Source organism: Neopelma chrysocephalum, unplaced genomic scaffold, assembly GCF_003984885.1.
Source record: "Neopelma chrysocephalum unplaced genomic scaffold, ASM398488v2 Primary Assembly neopelma1_101, whole genome shotgun sequence".
NCBI lineage: Eukaryota > Metazoa > Chordata > Aves > Passeriformes > Pipridae > Neopelma > Neopelma chrysocephalum.
In genome coordinates, this window is record NW_020897764.1 from 3,208,897 (window position 1) to 3,226,420 (window position 17,524).

Genomic DNA, 17,524 nt, shown 5'->3' on the forward strand with positions numbered 1-17,524 from the left:
TGACTGCACTTTCCCCTTTGTTCCACTGATCTCTTTGTTTCACTGCTGAACTCAGTACACCTGTCAGTTCTCTGCTTTCTCTCACAAAGAGCTACAGCATAATGCAGAGTCCAAGGGCAGGGAGAGCAGGCCGTGGATTTCCTTCTATAAATCAGCATAACCAAGGCTGATTCCCCCCTCCCACCCCACAAAGGTGTTATATGTTTTAAGCAAGTTGGTCTGCAAACTGCTTCTCTAAGTATAAAAAGAGGATTTGTTTTCTAGCAGAATTCTGCCAGGCAGATTTGTGTGGCTTATCGTTTTCTGCCAGACTTGGGTAGCTTAAAATGGATTTTGCCATCTTGGTGCATAAGTAATTTGATCCAATCTGAGTGATCTTCCAGAGTCCTGGATTTTGCTAATGGGTAACAATGATAGCAGCTTAAGGTGTCATGTGCCGGTGTGGAAGTATCGATTGCAAATTCTGAAACATTGATTGTGTTTCTGGGTGGTACAACATCCCAACAAATTGTGTGATATTCCTTTTGTTGTGCTTCCTAATACACATATTTAATCCGAAACACTTATGTAGGTTTCTCGTGTTCAGTATGGTTCTCACAAGTCCCAGTCAATAGGTTTCACTTTCATTGAAGCACTGACAGCTTTTTCTCTGTTTTTCAGTCTCCCAGAGTGAAAGAACCTGTACAGAATTCCGAGGTAAGTTGTAATAGACAGTGGCTTCCTGAAACGATGACTCCTAGGTATTGCTGTTGTTTCAAGGAACATGCTTTATTAGCCTTTGAAAGCAATATTGTGTGAAGTAGAAGCTAGTGTATCTAGCTGAGCTCTGTGTGAAGAGCTCCTCATAAAAGGAATTCTTGGCTGTGTAATGCCAAGAGCTCTTCCTGGAGTTTGGTGTATGTCTTGTCTACTTTATTTGCTATGGCAAAAGTCTGTATATTTTAAGGTAGTGAATTGGTCACAAGAATAATTAAAGCAAAACAGCTGTGTTTCCATTTCCTCTTTTAAAAAAACCCAACACAAACTCAACAGAACACAACTTTGAGATTTCTGGTTTGTGTAGTCAAATTCCCTAGTTTGGAACCAGAGAACTCAGAATCTGCTCAGAACTGTGAAAGGAATCTGTAGTGATATTTGATAGCAAACAAGGCCTCGGTTGCAATTTGTAGTCTACCTTCAGTTCTGAACTGTTTCTTACGTTAGGAATGTTGGTATATCTTATCTCTCAGTGATAGGGACTGCTTATCTTCCAGAGACTGTGCTATGTCTGTCTTTTCCCTACCTGTGTGGAAAGATAAACAGAGCTGTCTCCTAGAAATTCATCTTGGGTTGGGCTCTCCTCTTCTTCCTTCGTTTCCCAGAAATGTTTATAGAGGGAGATCTTAAGAAACACTATGGTTCTGGCACTGTAATTTGACATAAATTCTAAATTCAAAGAAAAAGCTGAAAACCAGAATCCCTTTGGGTTGAATTTTCCCATTGTAACGCATCCTTTAATATATGTTGTGATTTGGAGGTCTCCAGCCAAAGTTTTCAACAATCGAGGTGATTTATATTTCCTACAACCCATCAGAGTAAGCTGAAGGGCACACTGGAGTGCCATCAAGCTGACAGTTCTTTGGCTCCAGTGCCAAAATCGTTTTCTCTATTCTAAATAACAAGAGGTAAAAAAGATTGAACTTTCATTTACCTCTTTTCCCCACCCTCAATTTAATTTTTTTTTAATTTATTTTTTCCCCCAAGAGGCTAACTTTAATCAAGTCCAATCCTAAACCTTGTCTGGTGTGTTATGAAGAACACTGAATTCACTTTTCATTGAATATCCAGATTGCTCTGACTCTGACTTTTCTGAATGGATCAGCTGTCGATAGTTATCTTACTGCTTTGCTAGGTTTTGTTCTCTGAAGGGAAAGACAAGTCAAAGCAGGGTTTTTCTGCTGTGACAGCATGGCTGCTTGGAACTGTAAGTAGGACTCGGATGCCGAGAAAGAGGGAAACTGGAGGATAGGGTGCTCTCATCCAACCTGGGATATGATCTGTGTGCATCCAGCCTTGCCACAGAGTGTAATTTTTGTCCAAGATCCACGCTCATGCTGGTATCTTGGTTTCTTATCCTTCTTTACAGATGGGTAAAACTTGCAAATGTCAGGACACATTAAACCCCTTGAATGCCAGCTTGGGATCAGCGTTAGCATCCTGGAGGCCTGGGAATGCCCCTGGCATTGAACTTCTCTAAGTGATCTATGTGGCAAACAAGCATTTCTGGGAAAGCTGGTGCTTGAGTCAGAACTCTGGAGTTCCTTTTCTCGTTAAAACTCCTTTTTACTTGCAGCTCTTTCCGTCAGCTGAGCCTCCAGGTCCTTCACTCAATGCTCCAGCACAGGCACCTACTCAACTACCTCAGGCTGCAGGACAAGCACCTGCACAACCTCAAACTGCTGTACCTCCACCTAGTCAGGCTCCTCCAGCAGCCCCAGCAGCAGCCCCAGCAGCAGCTCCAGCAGCAGCCCCAGCAGCAGCCCAGGTAAGAGCAGAAACCTTTCCTACCAGCTTTCAGGTGCACTTAGCTGTTCTGTTCCAGACATGCTAGAATGATCTGAAGCCATGGAAGTTTCTTGTCTGAAGTTGATTTAGTGCTGCAGTTTCTGCACAAGGACAGCTGGTGCTTGCAAAAGGAAGATGGTCAGTGTGGGTGTGGCAGTTTTTCATTATTCTTCTGTGGGTGAGCAGTGACTTTTTATGCTGTTCAGGGAGTCGACTCTGGCTTGAGGCAAGGTCAAAGGTAAGAAAAAAAGAGTCTCATTTAAGTGGAAGCTGCTTGTTCCTGGTATTTAAGGTGAAGCACAAACAGACTCTGACTTTGTGTCTCAACACCACTGGCACCTGTGGGTAAAAGTGGAGAGAAAAGCGAGGGAGAAACTAGGACCTCAATTCTCCAAATGTCAGAGAAAAATGACCAACCCAAATAATTTCTGAGACACTTGGAACATGTCTTGTGGTTTGCTGAAGTAAAGCACTGCAGAGCTTGTTTGGCTCCTGAGTGATGGCACATGTTTTATAAAAGACACTGATGTTCCTATTTGTTGGAGTTGTTTGTTCAGTTCTTGTGGGGAGAGCCTGTCACTGTTGGGGGGGGAACCATCAGCCTTTGGCAGACCCAAAGAGAAGAGACTTGACAGTGCTGATCTGAAAAATAAATCTTAGACTTACTTCTTCCTGTATTTCATTAACTTTATTTTAAAGAATGTAGAAAGTGTCATATATCATTGCAGTCAGATCTGTTAGGAAGAAATTCTTTACTATGAGGGTGGTGAGGCACTGGCACAGGTTGCCTAGAGAGGTTATGGACTCCATATCCCTGGAATTGTTCAAGACCTGATTGGATGGGGTTTGGGCTTGGAGCAGCCTGGCCTATTGGAAGGTGTCCCTGCCTATGGCAAGGGGGTTGGAACTAAATGATATTCAAGGTCCCTTTTAACCCAAACCACTCTGTGATTCTGTGTCCCTGATTGCAAACCCATTAAAGACAATCCATTAGTCATTACACAAAAACAGTGAAGTTGTGGTCTGACATATTCTTGGCTACATTAAATAATGTAGCCAAGCTTTAATACTTAAATTAAAGCCCTTCAGATATCTTGAAAAAAGTCCAGTGTTTAATCCCTGAATTTTATGCAGCAGTTGAAACACCAACAGCAGTGAAGGCTGGGACTCTCCTTTTAGTAAAATGAAGCAGCAGTGGTGGCCTTGGTGACAGTGTTTTGGTTTGCACTAGCAGTGTATCTTCCTTCTTCCCACTGGTGCCCAATAGCTTGATTATTGGTAGCTTGTCCTAAGATAAACTTCATGAACTTGTGTCAGTGAGTTCTTCTTTATAGCTCTTAGTGTCACTATGCTTTTTTTATACCTCTTTATTGTCAATATGTTCTTCTTTACAGCTCTTTGTGTCAGTGTAGTATTCTTTATGGCTCCTCTGGTTCTTGTCGCTCGCTGGTTACTGTTTTGCAGAGCTCTGGGCTTCTCCATGAACCCTTGTTTGTTTTCACTGACCTGATAAAGCTTCAACAAAAACCAGGTTGTGATCAGAAGCGCTGAGCTGGCCCAAGAGCACTGTGGAGTAAAATACTTGTCTTAAACAAAGGGTTATTTTTTTTTCCTCTCGTGAAAAAGCAAGTGATCTAGATGAAAAAAACTTGGTCAAGACTTCTGTGCTTAAATTATCAGCCTAGTGTTGTGTCTGTCTTGTTACTGCAGTTGTAAAATCCCTGCCTCAGTGTGTGCAGGTGACTTGTGCAGTTGGGAGTGACCAACCCTTCTCTGTTTTGTTTCACTTTTTTGGTGGATGTTGATTAACAATTAGTCCTTTACTGGAACTGGCATGAGTGCTGTAAAGATGGGCAACTCCTGGATCTTTCCTGCTGCTGCTGACCAATATAAAATGCTTTGATTACACATTCCAAATGTAATTATTCAGAGAATAGGCAGCTATAAAGTTGCTGCTACGTGCTCTTAAAGGCTTTGATTTCACAAAAAAAAAAAAGTAACTGAGAGTTATGCTAATTGGGCAATTAAACTATTTCCTAGGTACTCTTCACAATTATATCAGGTTTTTAAATCAGATGTTTGGGGCAGGGTTTAAAATGCAGGAGGTCTTGAATAACCAAAAGCCTTAAGTTTTAATGCAAAGCAATCTTTTTACAATTAGCACTTCTGTAGTCTCCTGCCCTTTTGTCATTTCTCAAAGTTGTGTAGCTTTTATTCTTTTCAGGACTATTGCAAAGACCCTCCTTGGATACTGTTTGTGTGAAGTTCTCTTGTTTCATTAGTCCGTCTTTATTTTCACTGTAGTGATTCCAACAGCGAGTTAAACTTTTATTTCTATCTGTAGTTGATCAGGGTTATCTCTAGTTTTAAAACCAGAGCAAGGAATTGTTAATCTGCTTTAAAATGATGTAATTCTATTGCAGGCCCCACCTGCAGCTGCTGCAGCTCCGGTACAGGAAGACACGAAAGTCCCCATCAGCCTTGTACTAAGGTTAAGGTAAGGACACAAAACTGGCCTGTTCTGTCAAAGTGAGCCTGTGTGCAGAGGGACACTGGCAGACTTTTGTACCTCTTAATTGATAGAGTGGTGGTTATATGTTGTCTCAGCTTGGATTTCAACCACTCTTCTGAAACCAGGACCCAGAAAAGCAGTTTATCACAGCCACTTCAGTTTGGCAAAACCTGTAGTGTGGAAGAGGTTTTGGTATTTGTATAAACATTGCTAAACTCTAATGGGGTGGAAAGGAGGGATTAGCTGGGTTCCCTAGGGGGATCCAGGGGTTCTGGCCTTGTGCTGGATCATTGGGCACAGCTTCAGATTTCAGTCAGTTCAGCTTTTACCCTGTTCAAGGAGTGGATTCTGGTCTATGTCCCTAGAAATAGGCAAAATCTTTCTACACTCATTTCACACACTGACATTTCTGATTAGAGGAACCTGGCTCTCACCCCTGGAGGCATCCTGTTGTCCTGGGGCCTCTGGGCATCACCTCCCAGTCAGTTCCACAATGGGTGTGCATCTGCAGACAGTGGGTGCTTCCCTCCTCTGAAGCATGTGCTCCAGGGATAGATCTGCTGATGGATATAAAGTGCTGAGACAGTGGAACAACAAGGCTTTATACCTGAGAGGTGGCACTCATCTATCCTGGACTTGATCAGGCTCTGTCAGGTTGGAGACAGACTGTGTTGCTTCCATATGCAAACCCAAGCGATTAGTTTCTGCCTTTGAGGGGGAAGGATGCAAAGAATTAATTTCACAGACTGATTATTCAATGACAGCACTTTCTTGTGGGATTGATCATAAAATGGCCTCTCTATATAAAATTCTCTTCTTTCCACAGGAATTCAAAAAAAGAACTCAATGATATTCGATTTGAATTCACCCCAGGGAGAGGTGAGCTGGTGGGAAATTGCAGTGTGTGTGAAGGGGAAGTTTTGTGTTTGGTGTTGTGCAGCTGTGAGTATGGAACCCCTGTGTGAGTGTCTGTCCATGGTGCCTTCCTAAAGGGCTCCTTGTGGCTGAGCTTGGAGCTCTGCTGCTGAGAAGACCCTTCCTGTAAAAACTGTTCATGGATATGGCCAAAGTGCAGCCCTTCGATGAATTCCAGTGAATTCACAGCTTAGCTCAGAGCTGTCTGACTGCACCTGGTGTGCACCCTATTATCTGTCTTCTGTAAAGAACATTTTGCTGTCAGGTTTGTACAAGCTCCTTTAGGTCTGTGTGTGATGCCTCCATCAGCTGGACAGTCTCTGCTCTGTGGTGACAGCTCTTGGGTTTCTCCCCAACAGATACTGCGGACGGCGTGTCCCAGGAGCTCATTTCAGCAGGGCTTGTTGATGGCAGAGATCTGGTAATAGGTAATTACATATTATTTTTTCTACTCCTAACCATTTCAGTCATTTTTTGCATGTTTAAAATGACCTGATCAGTGGGTGCTAGGAGAGTTTGCTGTGGCCTTGATTCTGTACTCCAGTGTCTCTACACAACTGCTCTCAATTCTGGTGACAGTTCTGTGCCAGTACACATAGGCAACCCCCAGTTCACAAGAATATGATTTAATTGGAAACATTATGAAGCAAATGTTCCTTGTAATGCAGAATGAAGTCTAATTGATGCATTAGCTAAATCATTATCATCTGACATAGATGCATTGCCAAATTGCTGCACAAGCCTGTCCTGCTCACGAGTCCTGCACAAGAGAGGTCTGAGGCTGGAATCAGCCAGGCTTTGGGGTTTTGATTAGGGCTGGGGAAGGAAGTGTGAGGTGCACGTGCTCTGGGGCAGCAGCACAAGTCATGTGGGGGTGAACAATTACCCCAGACAACAGTTTGCTAAACAAACCTGTCCTTCTGTGCAGCAGTTGAGGCTTTTAAACACAACAGCACTGCCTGGGTATTTCAACTACAGCAAGCAAAACTGTTCCTTATGCACAGGCAGCAGGATCTGCAAAGGCTGGTAGTGCAAAATTAACTGGATTTCCAGGTGTAGCTGGGCAGCTTATTACTACTAATCCCACCACATCCAGGGAAAAATAACTACCTCTGAAAAAGTAGCAGAGTAACAATGACAGCATTTTCAGTTTAAAGCTTTAGATTTAAGGAGATAGAGTCTGGTTGAGACCTAAACGTTTTTTAATAATTGTAAAAATTCAAAGTTTGCTAAGTAATACAAAGAGGGCTGATGAGTTTGGGATGTTTTTCTCTAGCCTGTCCTAATATTTGCCCGTTCTCTTTATGTGTGTGTGTGTGTGATTTCAGTTGCAGCTAATTTGCAGAAAATTGTGGAAGAGCCCCAAGCAAACAGATCCGTCACTTTCAAACTGGTATTTATTCCTGTTCCCTAACTGAACAAGTTGTCCTTTTCAAGGAGAAGGCATTGCATGTAGATGTCTACTGCAGGCATCTGATGTATGCACTCTAAATCCTCCCTTCTTTCCCCAAGCTTCCTATTGATTGCCTGACTGTAGGCAGTGCAGGCTCCCTGCTTGTATCCTCTGAGCAGCCCCTGGGTTAAAGAAGTGTGAGATGATGTGCTAATACAAGCATTGCCTTATCCTGGCTAATAAGCACATCAAAATGTTACAAAGGGGTGTTTTGGGGGCTTGAAGTATACACTTAGAGAAATATTTCAGGGACTAAGAATTGCATGGACTCCTTTCTTGGAGGAGGAGAATGAGGAGGGTCCGGATAACATTGTTCCTGAGGAGGAAATGAAGGAATGAAGAAGAAAAAAGGAAAACAAAGGAGCGTGGGGCAAAACTGACAGCAGATAGGCTTGGAGAGCTGAGAGAACTGCAGGTGAATCTTTGAGAGGAAATGAAATTCGGAGGTAGTTACAGTGGTAAAGAGAAGGTGTAACCAGGTTACTGGGAGTGAAGCAGTAAGTGCCATTATCTTTTGCTCTTTCTGTAAGAAGTTTTCACTTGTTTTGCCCCAATTATTGCAGCTAGCCCAAGTCAGAGCAGACATTGGCAAAACTTCACTCCCAGCCCTTTGTAGCTTCAAAAAAAAAAGGCAAGAAAATGAAAGTACTCAATTTTAACTTCGGGCAGTGTGAGCTGCTGAATACAGTGCAAAGCTGTCCCTTCTCCCTCCCCACACCCTGACACACCTTCTTGTGGTTTGCATTGGGGGGTGGAGCATGTGTGTTGCTATTTGGATCTCTGTTCCTTGTTTCAGGCATCTGGTGTCGAAGGCTCGGATATCCCGGATGATGGCAAACTTATAGGATTTGCACAGCTCAGCATCAGCTAAACAATGGTCCCAGGAGATGTTTCCCAACTGAGAACCCACATGTGCATATTCGTAATGCTTCTGTTAGCCTAAAAAAAAAACCACTACTGCCAAAGAATTGAACTACAGCCCCCTTCCTAGAAGCTTTAACATTTTCCTTAATAGGATCACAAACCTTCCTGAAATTACCGATGACGTTTACACCTTTTGTAAACAACTCTCATGTTTTTGTATCTGTCATCTCAAACATGCAGACCCAACACATCATTGCCTGCATGTTCATTTTATTATTGCCTTACTTTAAAGAAAAATACTACTGAGTACGAAGCAGGGGGTTCCACTGCTCTGATGATCTTGCCTAAATGTTTGCTTACATGTGGTTTCATTTTTTTTCACTTGCTATTTTTGCACAAGTTTTAATACTGAACAGATTTTTTTTTTTTGTTCTTTACCTGCTTCTCCTTCTATCTGAAACACCAATGTACATGTTGTTTGGGTCACCTGGAGTGCTGAGAAATCTGCTTCTCTTTGGCTGTGTGTTTTAAAACTGCTGGTTTGAATGCTTGCACCTGAGAAAGCAAGCTGAGTCTTAACCCACAGGAGGGAGAGCCGCCTTCCCTTGTGTTTGTGTTTTTGAGAAGTTCCTTGACTTTTGAGGTGTTAGAAGTCAGCTTCCCTTTGTAAACTGCCTTAATTTTATTTTTTTTTTACCATTTTGGTTCTCTCCACATGAGTGCCAGGCGTGGCATGAGGGCTGAACCTTTTAATTTACGTTAAGCAGTCCTTCCTCAAAACGTCTTTCATCCTGCATCTTAGATGTAGTCTATTCTTGAAGCAGACCAGTGAGGCATTGCTACTGGTCTTTCAGATGGTGAACACAATACCCGTGGTCAGAGGGAGAGGAGATCTGTGTCACCCTGTGTTTGGGAAACACGCGCTTCAGACTGTTCCTCAAGCCCAGTTCTGCCATGCCTGGCTGCGCAGAGAGTCCTCCTGACGTGTTTTCCCAGTCCTTCGCTAACTGGTACCCGTGGAACCATCCCTGTCGTGTTTTACAGCAATAAAGAATCGCCAGCAGAGTGGTTGTACTGGGCAAGCGGGCGCCGGGCTGTGTCCCTGCTGCACTAACGGCCTGGGCCGGCACCTCCTCACCCCCATGTTTGATCAGGATGTCACTGAAACCCCGTCACACACGTATTTAGCTTTTCTTTCTTATGTGGTGTTGAAGTTGAGTTTCTACATGAATAATATAAATTATGCTCTGAGTTTGATAAGAGACACTTGTAATGCAATATGTGAATAATAAATGGTGTTGACTCTTTTTTTTTTTTTCTTTTTCTTTTCCTACTGTTTCACAGTTGGCCTTTGTAACTGCTCTTGGCTCTGGAGTGTTTTCTACACAGAAATCGTTAAGTCTGTAATTTAGCACGCAGATGGAAATGTGTTTTGTTTCCATCAGCCACAAACAATGCAGAAACAGAGCGGAATGACTAGGTTCAATTAGGACTTATTTTAATTTCCAAGTCTTCAGATGAACAATCTGTATTTATATCTTGTTCTCTATGAGCAGCTGTGGAAGCTTCCGGAAATGGTGCATGTTCTTTTTGTACCACCCCTGTTGCTTTTAGCCTTGGGTGGATATTGGGTATGTCCCCGTGGGCTCTTTGCAGCCCCGCAGCTGGTTAGTGTGAAGGGGAGGGAGAGGAGGAAGAGGATTTGGGAGCAAGAGCATCCCAGCGTGTTGAGCAGATGCTCTCAAGAGCCCAGGAGACGAGTGCCCGATACCAGGGAGTTGGTGGTGGCTGGATTTGGCCAAGTGCATGTGGCACCTCTGGCACTATTCCCTGTTGTCTGACACAAAGCACTCCCCACAGCATCCCCCGACGAGCTGCTTGGCTTGGGAAGAGCAGGCTGGCACCGTGATTTTCATGTCACCCTGTGCTCAGTATGGATTTACTGGAAACCTTTAGGATACAGAGACAAGGTAGTTGTGGTACAGTATTATTTTCCCCTCTGCCTGCATGCCATGGGGACCTCCTTGTTCATTTGTGTACTGGTGCTGAGGAAGGTAGGACTCAAACTGCTCAAATGGAACAATGCAGCATCTATTTATTGTTATTCCCCATCTTCCCAAAGCCAGGACTTAGAGAGCTTGAGCTCACACTAACCCAAGGCTCCGTAGTTCTTTAATGGAGAAAATAAGTAAGGAAGAAACTGATGGTTTTTGCTCTATAGATCTCCAGATCTTTTGGGTAGGGATCCAAAGTATTTACTTGGGCTATTACAGTGCTAGACAACTGTCTTTTCTGATGTTGTTCCAGTAAGTGCCAATGCTGTTCATAATTGTTTTCCAGTGTCATTAAGAATTTGGTTTTTGTGCAAATCTGAACCTGGAAGCAGGTGGTAATTTTAAGTTAGTTCCTACTTTTAAGGACAATGCTCTGTTAATGAAAACGGATCCTCTTCACAACTTTGGTGTATTGTAGATTATAATGAAAGATGTAAAATATTCAGGCTTTTTTTCCTTTTTTGGACTTTGTATTTTACTGCATGTCTCTAATTTTTAATCAATAAAGAACAAATTGTCCATTGCCAGGTGTTTGGTGTGTGGTTTATATGTCATTGGGTTGGATGGTGTGTCCTGGGGAAGGGGTTTGTCTGAGTGGTGTCTGCAACCCCTGGGGCATTTCTGTTTGGGGTGGTGGGAGGTTTGACAACCCCCAGGAAGACTTGGTAGGGAAAGGGAGATCAAGACCAGGCTGGATGGGGCTCTGGGTAATGTGGTCTAGAGGAAAGTGTCCCAGCCCATGGCAGAGGTTGGAACTGGATGATGTTTACAGTCCATTTCAACTCTGTTGGATGATTCTGTGCTCTGCAGGAGTTGAATGCAGAAGTGGAGCCAGGAAGGCTCTTAAGATGTTGTCCTGAGGCCTTGTCTGCAGCTGAGAGATTTGCTCCAAGCTCTGCATGCCTTGTGCCAGCTGGGAATGAGCTGCCCCTGTCCAGAAACACTTCAGGGTTACACGGGCTGGTGTTAAAGTGGGATGATTTACACCCTGAGAAGCGTTTGGAGCATGAACTGCATTCCCTCCTCTCCACCTCCACAATAATTGTTCTATCTGAATTTGAGGCTCTGGGGCAGACGTGATCCAGAAGTACCTTCCTTTGCTTTCCTTCACTTCCTTCAATATTTCTTGTCCACCTTCCACAAATTTTCAGGAATGAAGGGAAATGTTGCCTGAGAAGTAAAAAAAAATCCCTAGTATTTCTCACAGGAGGTCCTTTTGGAAATTTTTCCCTAATATATTTCCTCATACATAAAACCTGTTTCCAAGGTGCCCTGTTCATTCAAATTCTGAGAGTTTTGCTGACCTGACTTACTGAGAGCTTAGTGGGCTTTGCTGGAGCAAGGTCATAGTGTCTCCATTAGGAGAGACAGAACAGACTGTGGGAACAGAGAAGTTTCTCTAAAACTTCAGGGACTATCAAGGGCAAGGTGTGTGTCTTTTAGGAGGTGAAGGGATGGTCCAGTTCCAGCCATGTTCACCAGGCCTTTTGGCTGGGATGCACCCCTCTGTGTCTCCTTAAAAACGAGCATGTTCTTGCTTAAAACCAAAGAAAAGGCCCCCACCAAACCAAACAAACAAAAAAGAAGTGTTGGTTTTGCTTGGTGGCACTTCCTAAGCTTCCTCTTCCATTAACTCTCATTTCTAAGGCTCTTGGGCTTAGTTTGCCACTTTCTGGCTCTGTTTCTATTAAGATGTTCCTCTTTACCCACAGATCCAGAAAACCTTACCTTGGGTAACTTGCAGGTTTGAGATGTGGGATGATCTGGGATGCTCTGGGTTAGGGAATCCCATCCTCTACACCTAAGCCAAAATCTTCCCAGTATTTTGCCAAACCCTGCTTAGAAAGCCCCAGAGACTTATATCTCAGTTATGTCTCCCATTCCAGCCTCTGTAGGGAATCCCCTTATGGACACTGCTTAAACCTTTCCATGCTGCCTTAGTCCAGTGCCTTCTTAGTCCTCCTGTGGTTATCAAGTCCACCCCAGTTCCCTTCATCCTTGGAGGCTTCCCTTTCTGAGTGCTCATACTGCCCATGCCTGTGGGCTTCCCTGCTCTTCTTACGGCATTCTGATCACCTTCTCCAAGTCTCTCCTCCTAGATGATGAATTTTCAAATGGAATTCCCCATGATGGTGTGCACCTCCTGAAATTTCACTTAATGGAACAGGTCACTCAGGTTTGTAGCACTATTTCTGATTGTTTTGTGCTGTTGTAAGTGGTGTTTTGATGGTCGAGGTGCCTCGAAGCGTTGCTCTTCCTGTGCATTGACTTTGGTGCACAAAAACTTCTCAAATTGCAGCAGATTAATTCCTCCTGACTTTTACGAAAAGCCAGGGACAGGTGTGTCATGGACGTGTGCCCTGGTCAGGTCCTGAGGAGATGATCCCAGCCCAGAGATGTGGCTCAGCTCCAATCAACTATTGCTGCCTCCTCACCTCTTGTTGGAAGCCCCCAGCAGTGACTTCCTGCTCCTTCTCTTGGTCCAGGGCCTCAGTGTGCTCCAGTCTCCCGTAAATGTGATGCCCAGCTCAAGTTCTCTGATGCCAATCCTCTGGCTTCTCCTTCTCCAGATCCGTGAGACCCATAGCTGGTATCTGACTGACCCTCCTGGGTTTTCCCATTTAAACCGTGGCAGAGAAGAGTGGAAGAGGCTGCTTTGTGCCCCAGACTCCGTCTGGCACGGAGCCAGGAGACAGCCAGGGGAGATGGCAGGACCAGGGCTGGGAAAGGCTCCTGAACTCCCGGCCATGTGTGACTGCTTTTAGCAAAGTTTGGCCTGACCTGTCTCCTGATGAAGCAGAGCCCAAGCTGAACAGGGACACGATTTCGTCCTCCACCTGAGTTTCCTAATTGACTTGAACAGATCCAATTTGTGTTGTCCAGATCAGTGTCTGCCTGATTATCCCTGCCTTTGGTGCTCCCTGCTTGTGATTGCTGAGCTGGGCTTATCCTGAGGGCAGCATTTCTCCCCTGGCTCCCCAGGGAGCTGCTCTACCTCCAGGCTGGACCTGTGTGGGTGTCTTGGTCAACTCCAACAGGGCAGCCATGGTCTGATTTCCATCTTGTTTATACAATGGTCTTTCTGTGGATTTGTGGGCAGAAGAAGCATCCAAATTGCTTTTGGATACCTCTGGAGGCTTTGCCTTGTGGACATCTCAAAGGGGCCCCAGGCAAATGCTGTTCCTACATCAGGGAATGACCTGAACAGCACTGCCCTCATGTTCTCAATTATGAGTTTAAGGCATTTGAGCTGAGATTTGCCAAAACTGCCTCAGGCAGCGTTGCCCTGTGTCAAATTTCTCCAATCCCTGTACTCCTTCTTCAAGTCTTCCTGCATATAACCATGACCATTCTGTGAGGTGGCCCAGAACTGGTGGGAAGGGTGGACTTTCCGTGCCTGACTTACTTGTGGTTGCACAGGGAAGCTGCAAAAGATGAAGGAAATGGCAACTCCCATCACCTGGGACCACAGTGAACTGACTGCCCTTCTTTGTCTGTGACTCTACCCATGCATTATCATCACTCCCTTTATTCCTCTGGGCTTTTGGTCCCTTTGGTCCTCGCTTTTCTGAATGGTTCAGCAAATGCAGCCTTTGCAGTCACTGTGGAGAAGAGTCTGTTCCCCTGTCAGTGCCACTTGGCGGAAGGGGTGGCCCAAGTTCCCTGAAACGGGGTCTTTCTGCTCCAGCCAGCCCTGGATGTTCGTGGGTGGCACAGGGATGATTAATATATTACATGGTGTACTTGTGGTGACAGCCTATGAGTGCAGAGCTTATCTTAGGTTTAAACATTAATTCCAGCCCTCTGGGAAGTCTGTCCCAGCACTGTCCTGCTCCAGACACAGTTACCAATGTCAGGCGTCGGGGAAATTTTGAAAGCAATTGGCGATTTTGGGCCGTTTCAGAAATGCCTGGTGCTGCTCACCCTGATCCCCTGCCTCAGCGTGGCTTTCCACCAGTTCTGCCAGCTTTTTATGGTTGTGGATGTGCCCCACCACTGTGACACCAGCTGGATCCTTGCCGTCGGCCCCAACCTGACGCAGGAAGAGCAGCTGAACCTCACCCTGCCCCGGGATGCGGACGGGGAGTACGAGCAGTGCTCCATGTACTCCCCGGTGGACTGGGACCTGGACTCCATCGTGGCACACGGCCTGAACGCCACTCAGAAGTGCAGCAGTGGCTGGGTGTACCCCTCAGCAGAGCCACCATCCCTGCTGACCGAGGTCTGTAATCCCTTTCTGAGGAGATGGGGACGCGGAAGGGATGGGACACCCAAGCAGCCGCCCTGTCCTGCAGTTTCCCCAAAAGCTGGTGCCTGACCATGGTGCAGCTGGGCTGGGCTGAGGTTTACATCAGGTGCATTTTGGGGAAATTGGCTCCACCACCCAGCCCCAGGTGTGGTCCTGGAGAGGCTGCAGGCAAAGCAGGCTGTGATACAGGTGTCAGTGTCAGAGCCAGTGCAGAGATTAATCACTCCTGGTGGGACCTTCTGGGTTTCCCTACCCCTCTGCATACAGGGGGTAACCTTCTAACATAAAATCATAGAATGGTTTGGCTTGGAAGGGACCTTTAAAAATCATCTAGTCCAACCCCCAGCATAGAAGCTGGTAGCTGAGGAAGAAGCTAAATTAAGATGAAGGAGGCTAGATTTAGATTAGATATTAGGAAGAAATTCTTTCCTGTGAGTGTGGCAAGGCACTGGCACAGATTGCCTGGGGAAGCTGTGGATGTCCCATCCCTAGAAGTACTCAAGGCCAGATTGGATGAGGCTCTGAGCAACCTGGTCTAGTGGAAAGTGTCCCTGCCCATGGCACGGGGGTGGAATTAGATGATCCTTAAGGTCCCTTCCAACCCAAACCATTCTGTGATTCTATGATCCTCCCTGTGTCACTCTTTCCATAGATGCCCTCTGGTCACTGGCAGTTGCAGAACTGCTTGTCCCAGGAATCAGTATTGCACTCATCCTTTCTCCTCTGGGAGGGCAGGTGGCCTGGGAGGAATCAAACTGCTGGGACTTCTGTCCCCAGTCCCACCTGAAGCAAAATTTGCCAACCTGGAGGTTCCCCAGGGGGTGCCTGGACTAGGTGGGGGGGACTCCTCTATGTCCCAGTGCTCAGCAGAGGGGCACCACTGAGTACACCGGGGACTTGTCCCACCTCTGACTTGTGTGCCCTGTGCATACGGTGGAGATTCATATCCTGGGAGGGAGGGATCCAAAAGCACCTCTCTGTTTGTCCTTTCTCCAGTTTGACCTGGTGTGTGACAGGAAGGACCTCAACGACATTGCCCAGGCCGTCTACATGGCAGGGCTGTTCCTGGGATCCATGATCTTTGGGCCGCTGAGTGACAGGTGAGGAGACACAACCACCCACCCCAGGTCTGTGCAAAGCCAGAGTGCTGGTCTGAGCCTCTCTGGATGCTGCACCCTGTGCATTTTGTCAGTGCTCCTCACTCATAGGGACCTCGACCAAAGTCCTCGGGTCCCATGAGGACATGGCCACACCGGGAGGGGAAGGGAGGCAGACACAGCATGTGTGCACAGGGTCCTTCACTTGTCAGCCCAGAGTGTAGTGTGGGCCTTATCACCCTCCAGGGTGATAAAATCACTTGCATAACCTGCTGGGCTCCTCCCCATCTCCACGGGGTCTCTCCAGATACTGACTGTCTTCCTTCCTTCCTTCTCCGCAGGATCGGCCGCCGGCCAGTCATTCTGATCTCTGTCTTCCTCCAGGGCTTGTTTGGTCTGGGAATTGCCTTTGTGCCCCATTTCTATGTGTACATGGCCTTCAGGTGTGTCGTGGGGGCTTCGGTGTCAGGGATCACCATGACAATACTGGCTTTAGGTGAGTGGGACGCCCTTGCCCTGAGGCAGAAGGATGTGGCCTCAAGGTGCAACAGGAAACATCCATGAAGAAATAAAAATCATCATGTATGACTAGAAAAACACTGCAGCAAGGACAGGTCGTGCTCTGCACTGTTTCTTTGGCACTTTGGCATCTCCTCAACCCTGAGTGAGAGCCACAGGGAGCATCTCTCCCCTGCCAGTCTCAGAGGAGGGAAAAGGGTCGGTGTCCCAGCTCAGGAGGCCAGTGCAGAGAGAGACCCCAGTGGCTCGGGGACATGATCAGTTTGGGTTCCAGCTCTGCCCCAGTCAGGGATCCTGTGGACTCTGAGATCAAAGAGGTGACATGGTTGAGCTTAACATCCTTCTGCAGAGGACAAGGACATTGACAGTATGGAGAGGTGATGCATCCCATGAAACACTGGTGACTTGCACGTGTGACTGATGCCGGAGCTCCAGCTGCTGGTCTCTAACCCTCACCTCCGGGGGGGCTCTTCTCCAGGGGAAATACCCTGTTTATTACAGGGGAAATCATTTACATTGTTGACTCTGAGCCTTTGATCTTCTTCGCAGCCACAGAATGGATTGGTGTCTCCTCCCGGCCTAAGGCAGTGCTTTCCTCTCACTGCTGTTTCGCCATTGGACAGATGATTTTGGCTGGTTTGAGTTATGGGATTCGCAACTGGAGGCTGCTGGAGATTGCAGGATCCGCTCTAATATTAGTCTTTTTCTTCTTCATTGGGTGAGTGGGGTGTGGACAAAGATCCTGCAGACACAACAGCAGTGTGAGGGGTGGAAGTGAGGAGGCAGCAGCAGCTCAGCACCAGGATGGGTCTTTCCCATGAGTGCAGATGCTGGAGGAGCTTCTACAGAGCTCAGCACATCTCCCTGAGGCACTGAACTGGTGAGACCAGCAGCTGCTTTGCTTCAGGTCATCAAACGTGGCCTTTGGAGCCCAAATGTAGGGCACTTAGACCCATCCCTCCCATGGGATGCTCACTGCTTGCAGGATGTGGTGACAGAAGAGGGCTGTGGGGGAAGTCTGGGGGTCAGAGCAGCCTGTGCTGAGCTCCCCTCCTCGGCAGGGTGCTCCCAGAGTCAGCTCGGTGGCTGGTGACAAAAGGCAGGATGGAGGAAGCCAAGAAGCTCCTTCAGAAGGCGGCGGCCACCAACAAGCGCAGCCTCCCGGCAGGACTCCTGGAGCAGGTACCTGTCCGGGCACAGGGAACCGCGGCTTGTCTGCACAGACTTCCCTCTGCTCTTGGGCTTGCACGGCCCCTGGAGCTGAGCTCAGCCCAGCAGCATCTTTCCATGTCCCCTGGGGATGAGTTGGGGATGCAC

At 46.6% G+C, this 17,524-nt stretch overlaps 2 protein-coding genes across 5 annotated transcripts in view; both read left to right on the forward strand.

Moving 5' to 3' along the window:
* The window catches only part of OXSR1 (oxidative stress responsive kinase 1), a 90,702-nt gene extending 79,836 nt beyond the window's left edge, over positions 1-10,866 (forward strand). The window contains exons 12-19 of one of the 2 annotated variants that reach the window (XM_027695477.1): positions 661-696; positions 1,892-1,963; positions 2,333-2,524; positions 4,968-5,041; positions 5,883-5,935; positions 6,331-6,399; positions 7,300-7,364; positions 8,221-10,866. In XM_027695477.1, coding sequence (XP_027551278.1) covers positions 661-696; positions 1,892-1,963; positions 2,333-2,524; positions 4,968-5,041; positions 5,883-5,935; positions 6,331-6,399; positions 7,300-7,364; positions 8,221-8,295 — 636 coding nt within the window. In that variant the 3' untranslated portion in view covers positions 8,296-10,866. The remainder of the gene's footprint in view (positions 1-660; positions 697-1,891; positions 1,964-2,332; positions 2,525-4,967; positions 5,042-5,882; positions 5,936-6,330; positions 6,400-7,299; positions 7,365-8,220) is intronic. The other variant, XM_027695478.1, reaches the window with a different exon arrangement.
* A 3,283-nt stretch (positions 10,867-14,149) lies between these two features.
* The window catches only part of LOC113973416 (solute carrier family 22 member 13-like), a 7,331-nt gene continuing 3,956 nt past the window's right edge, over positions 14,150-17,524 (forward strand). For all 3 annotated transcript variants that reach the window (XM_027695480.1, XM_027695479.1, XM_027695481.1), the window contains exons 1-5: positions 14,150-14,564; positions 15,588-15,691; positions 16,030-16,184; positions 16,757-16,925; positions 17,269-17,389. In XM_027695480.1, coding sequence (XP_027551281.1) covers positions 14,193-14,564; positions 15,588-15,691; positions 16,030-16,184; positions 16,757-16,925; positions 17,269-17,389 — 921 coding nt within the window. In that variant the 5' untranslated portion in view covers positions 14,150-14,192. The remainder of the gene's footprint in view (positions 14,565-15,587; positions 15,692-16,029; positions 16,185-16,756; positions 16,926-17,268; positions 17,390-17,524) is intronic.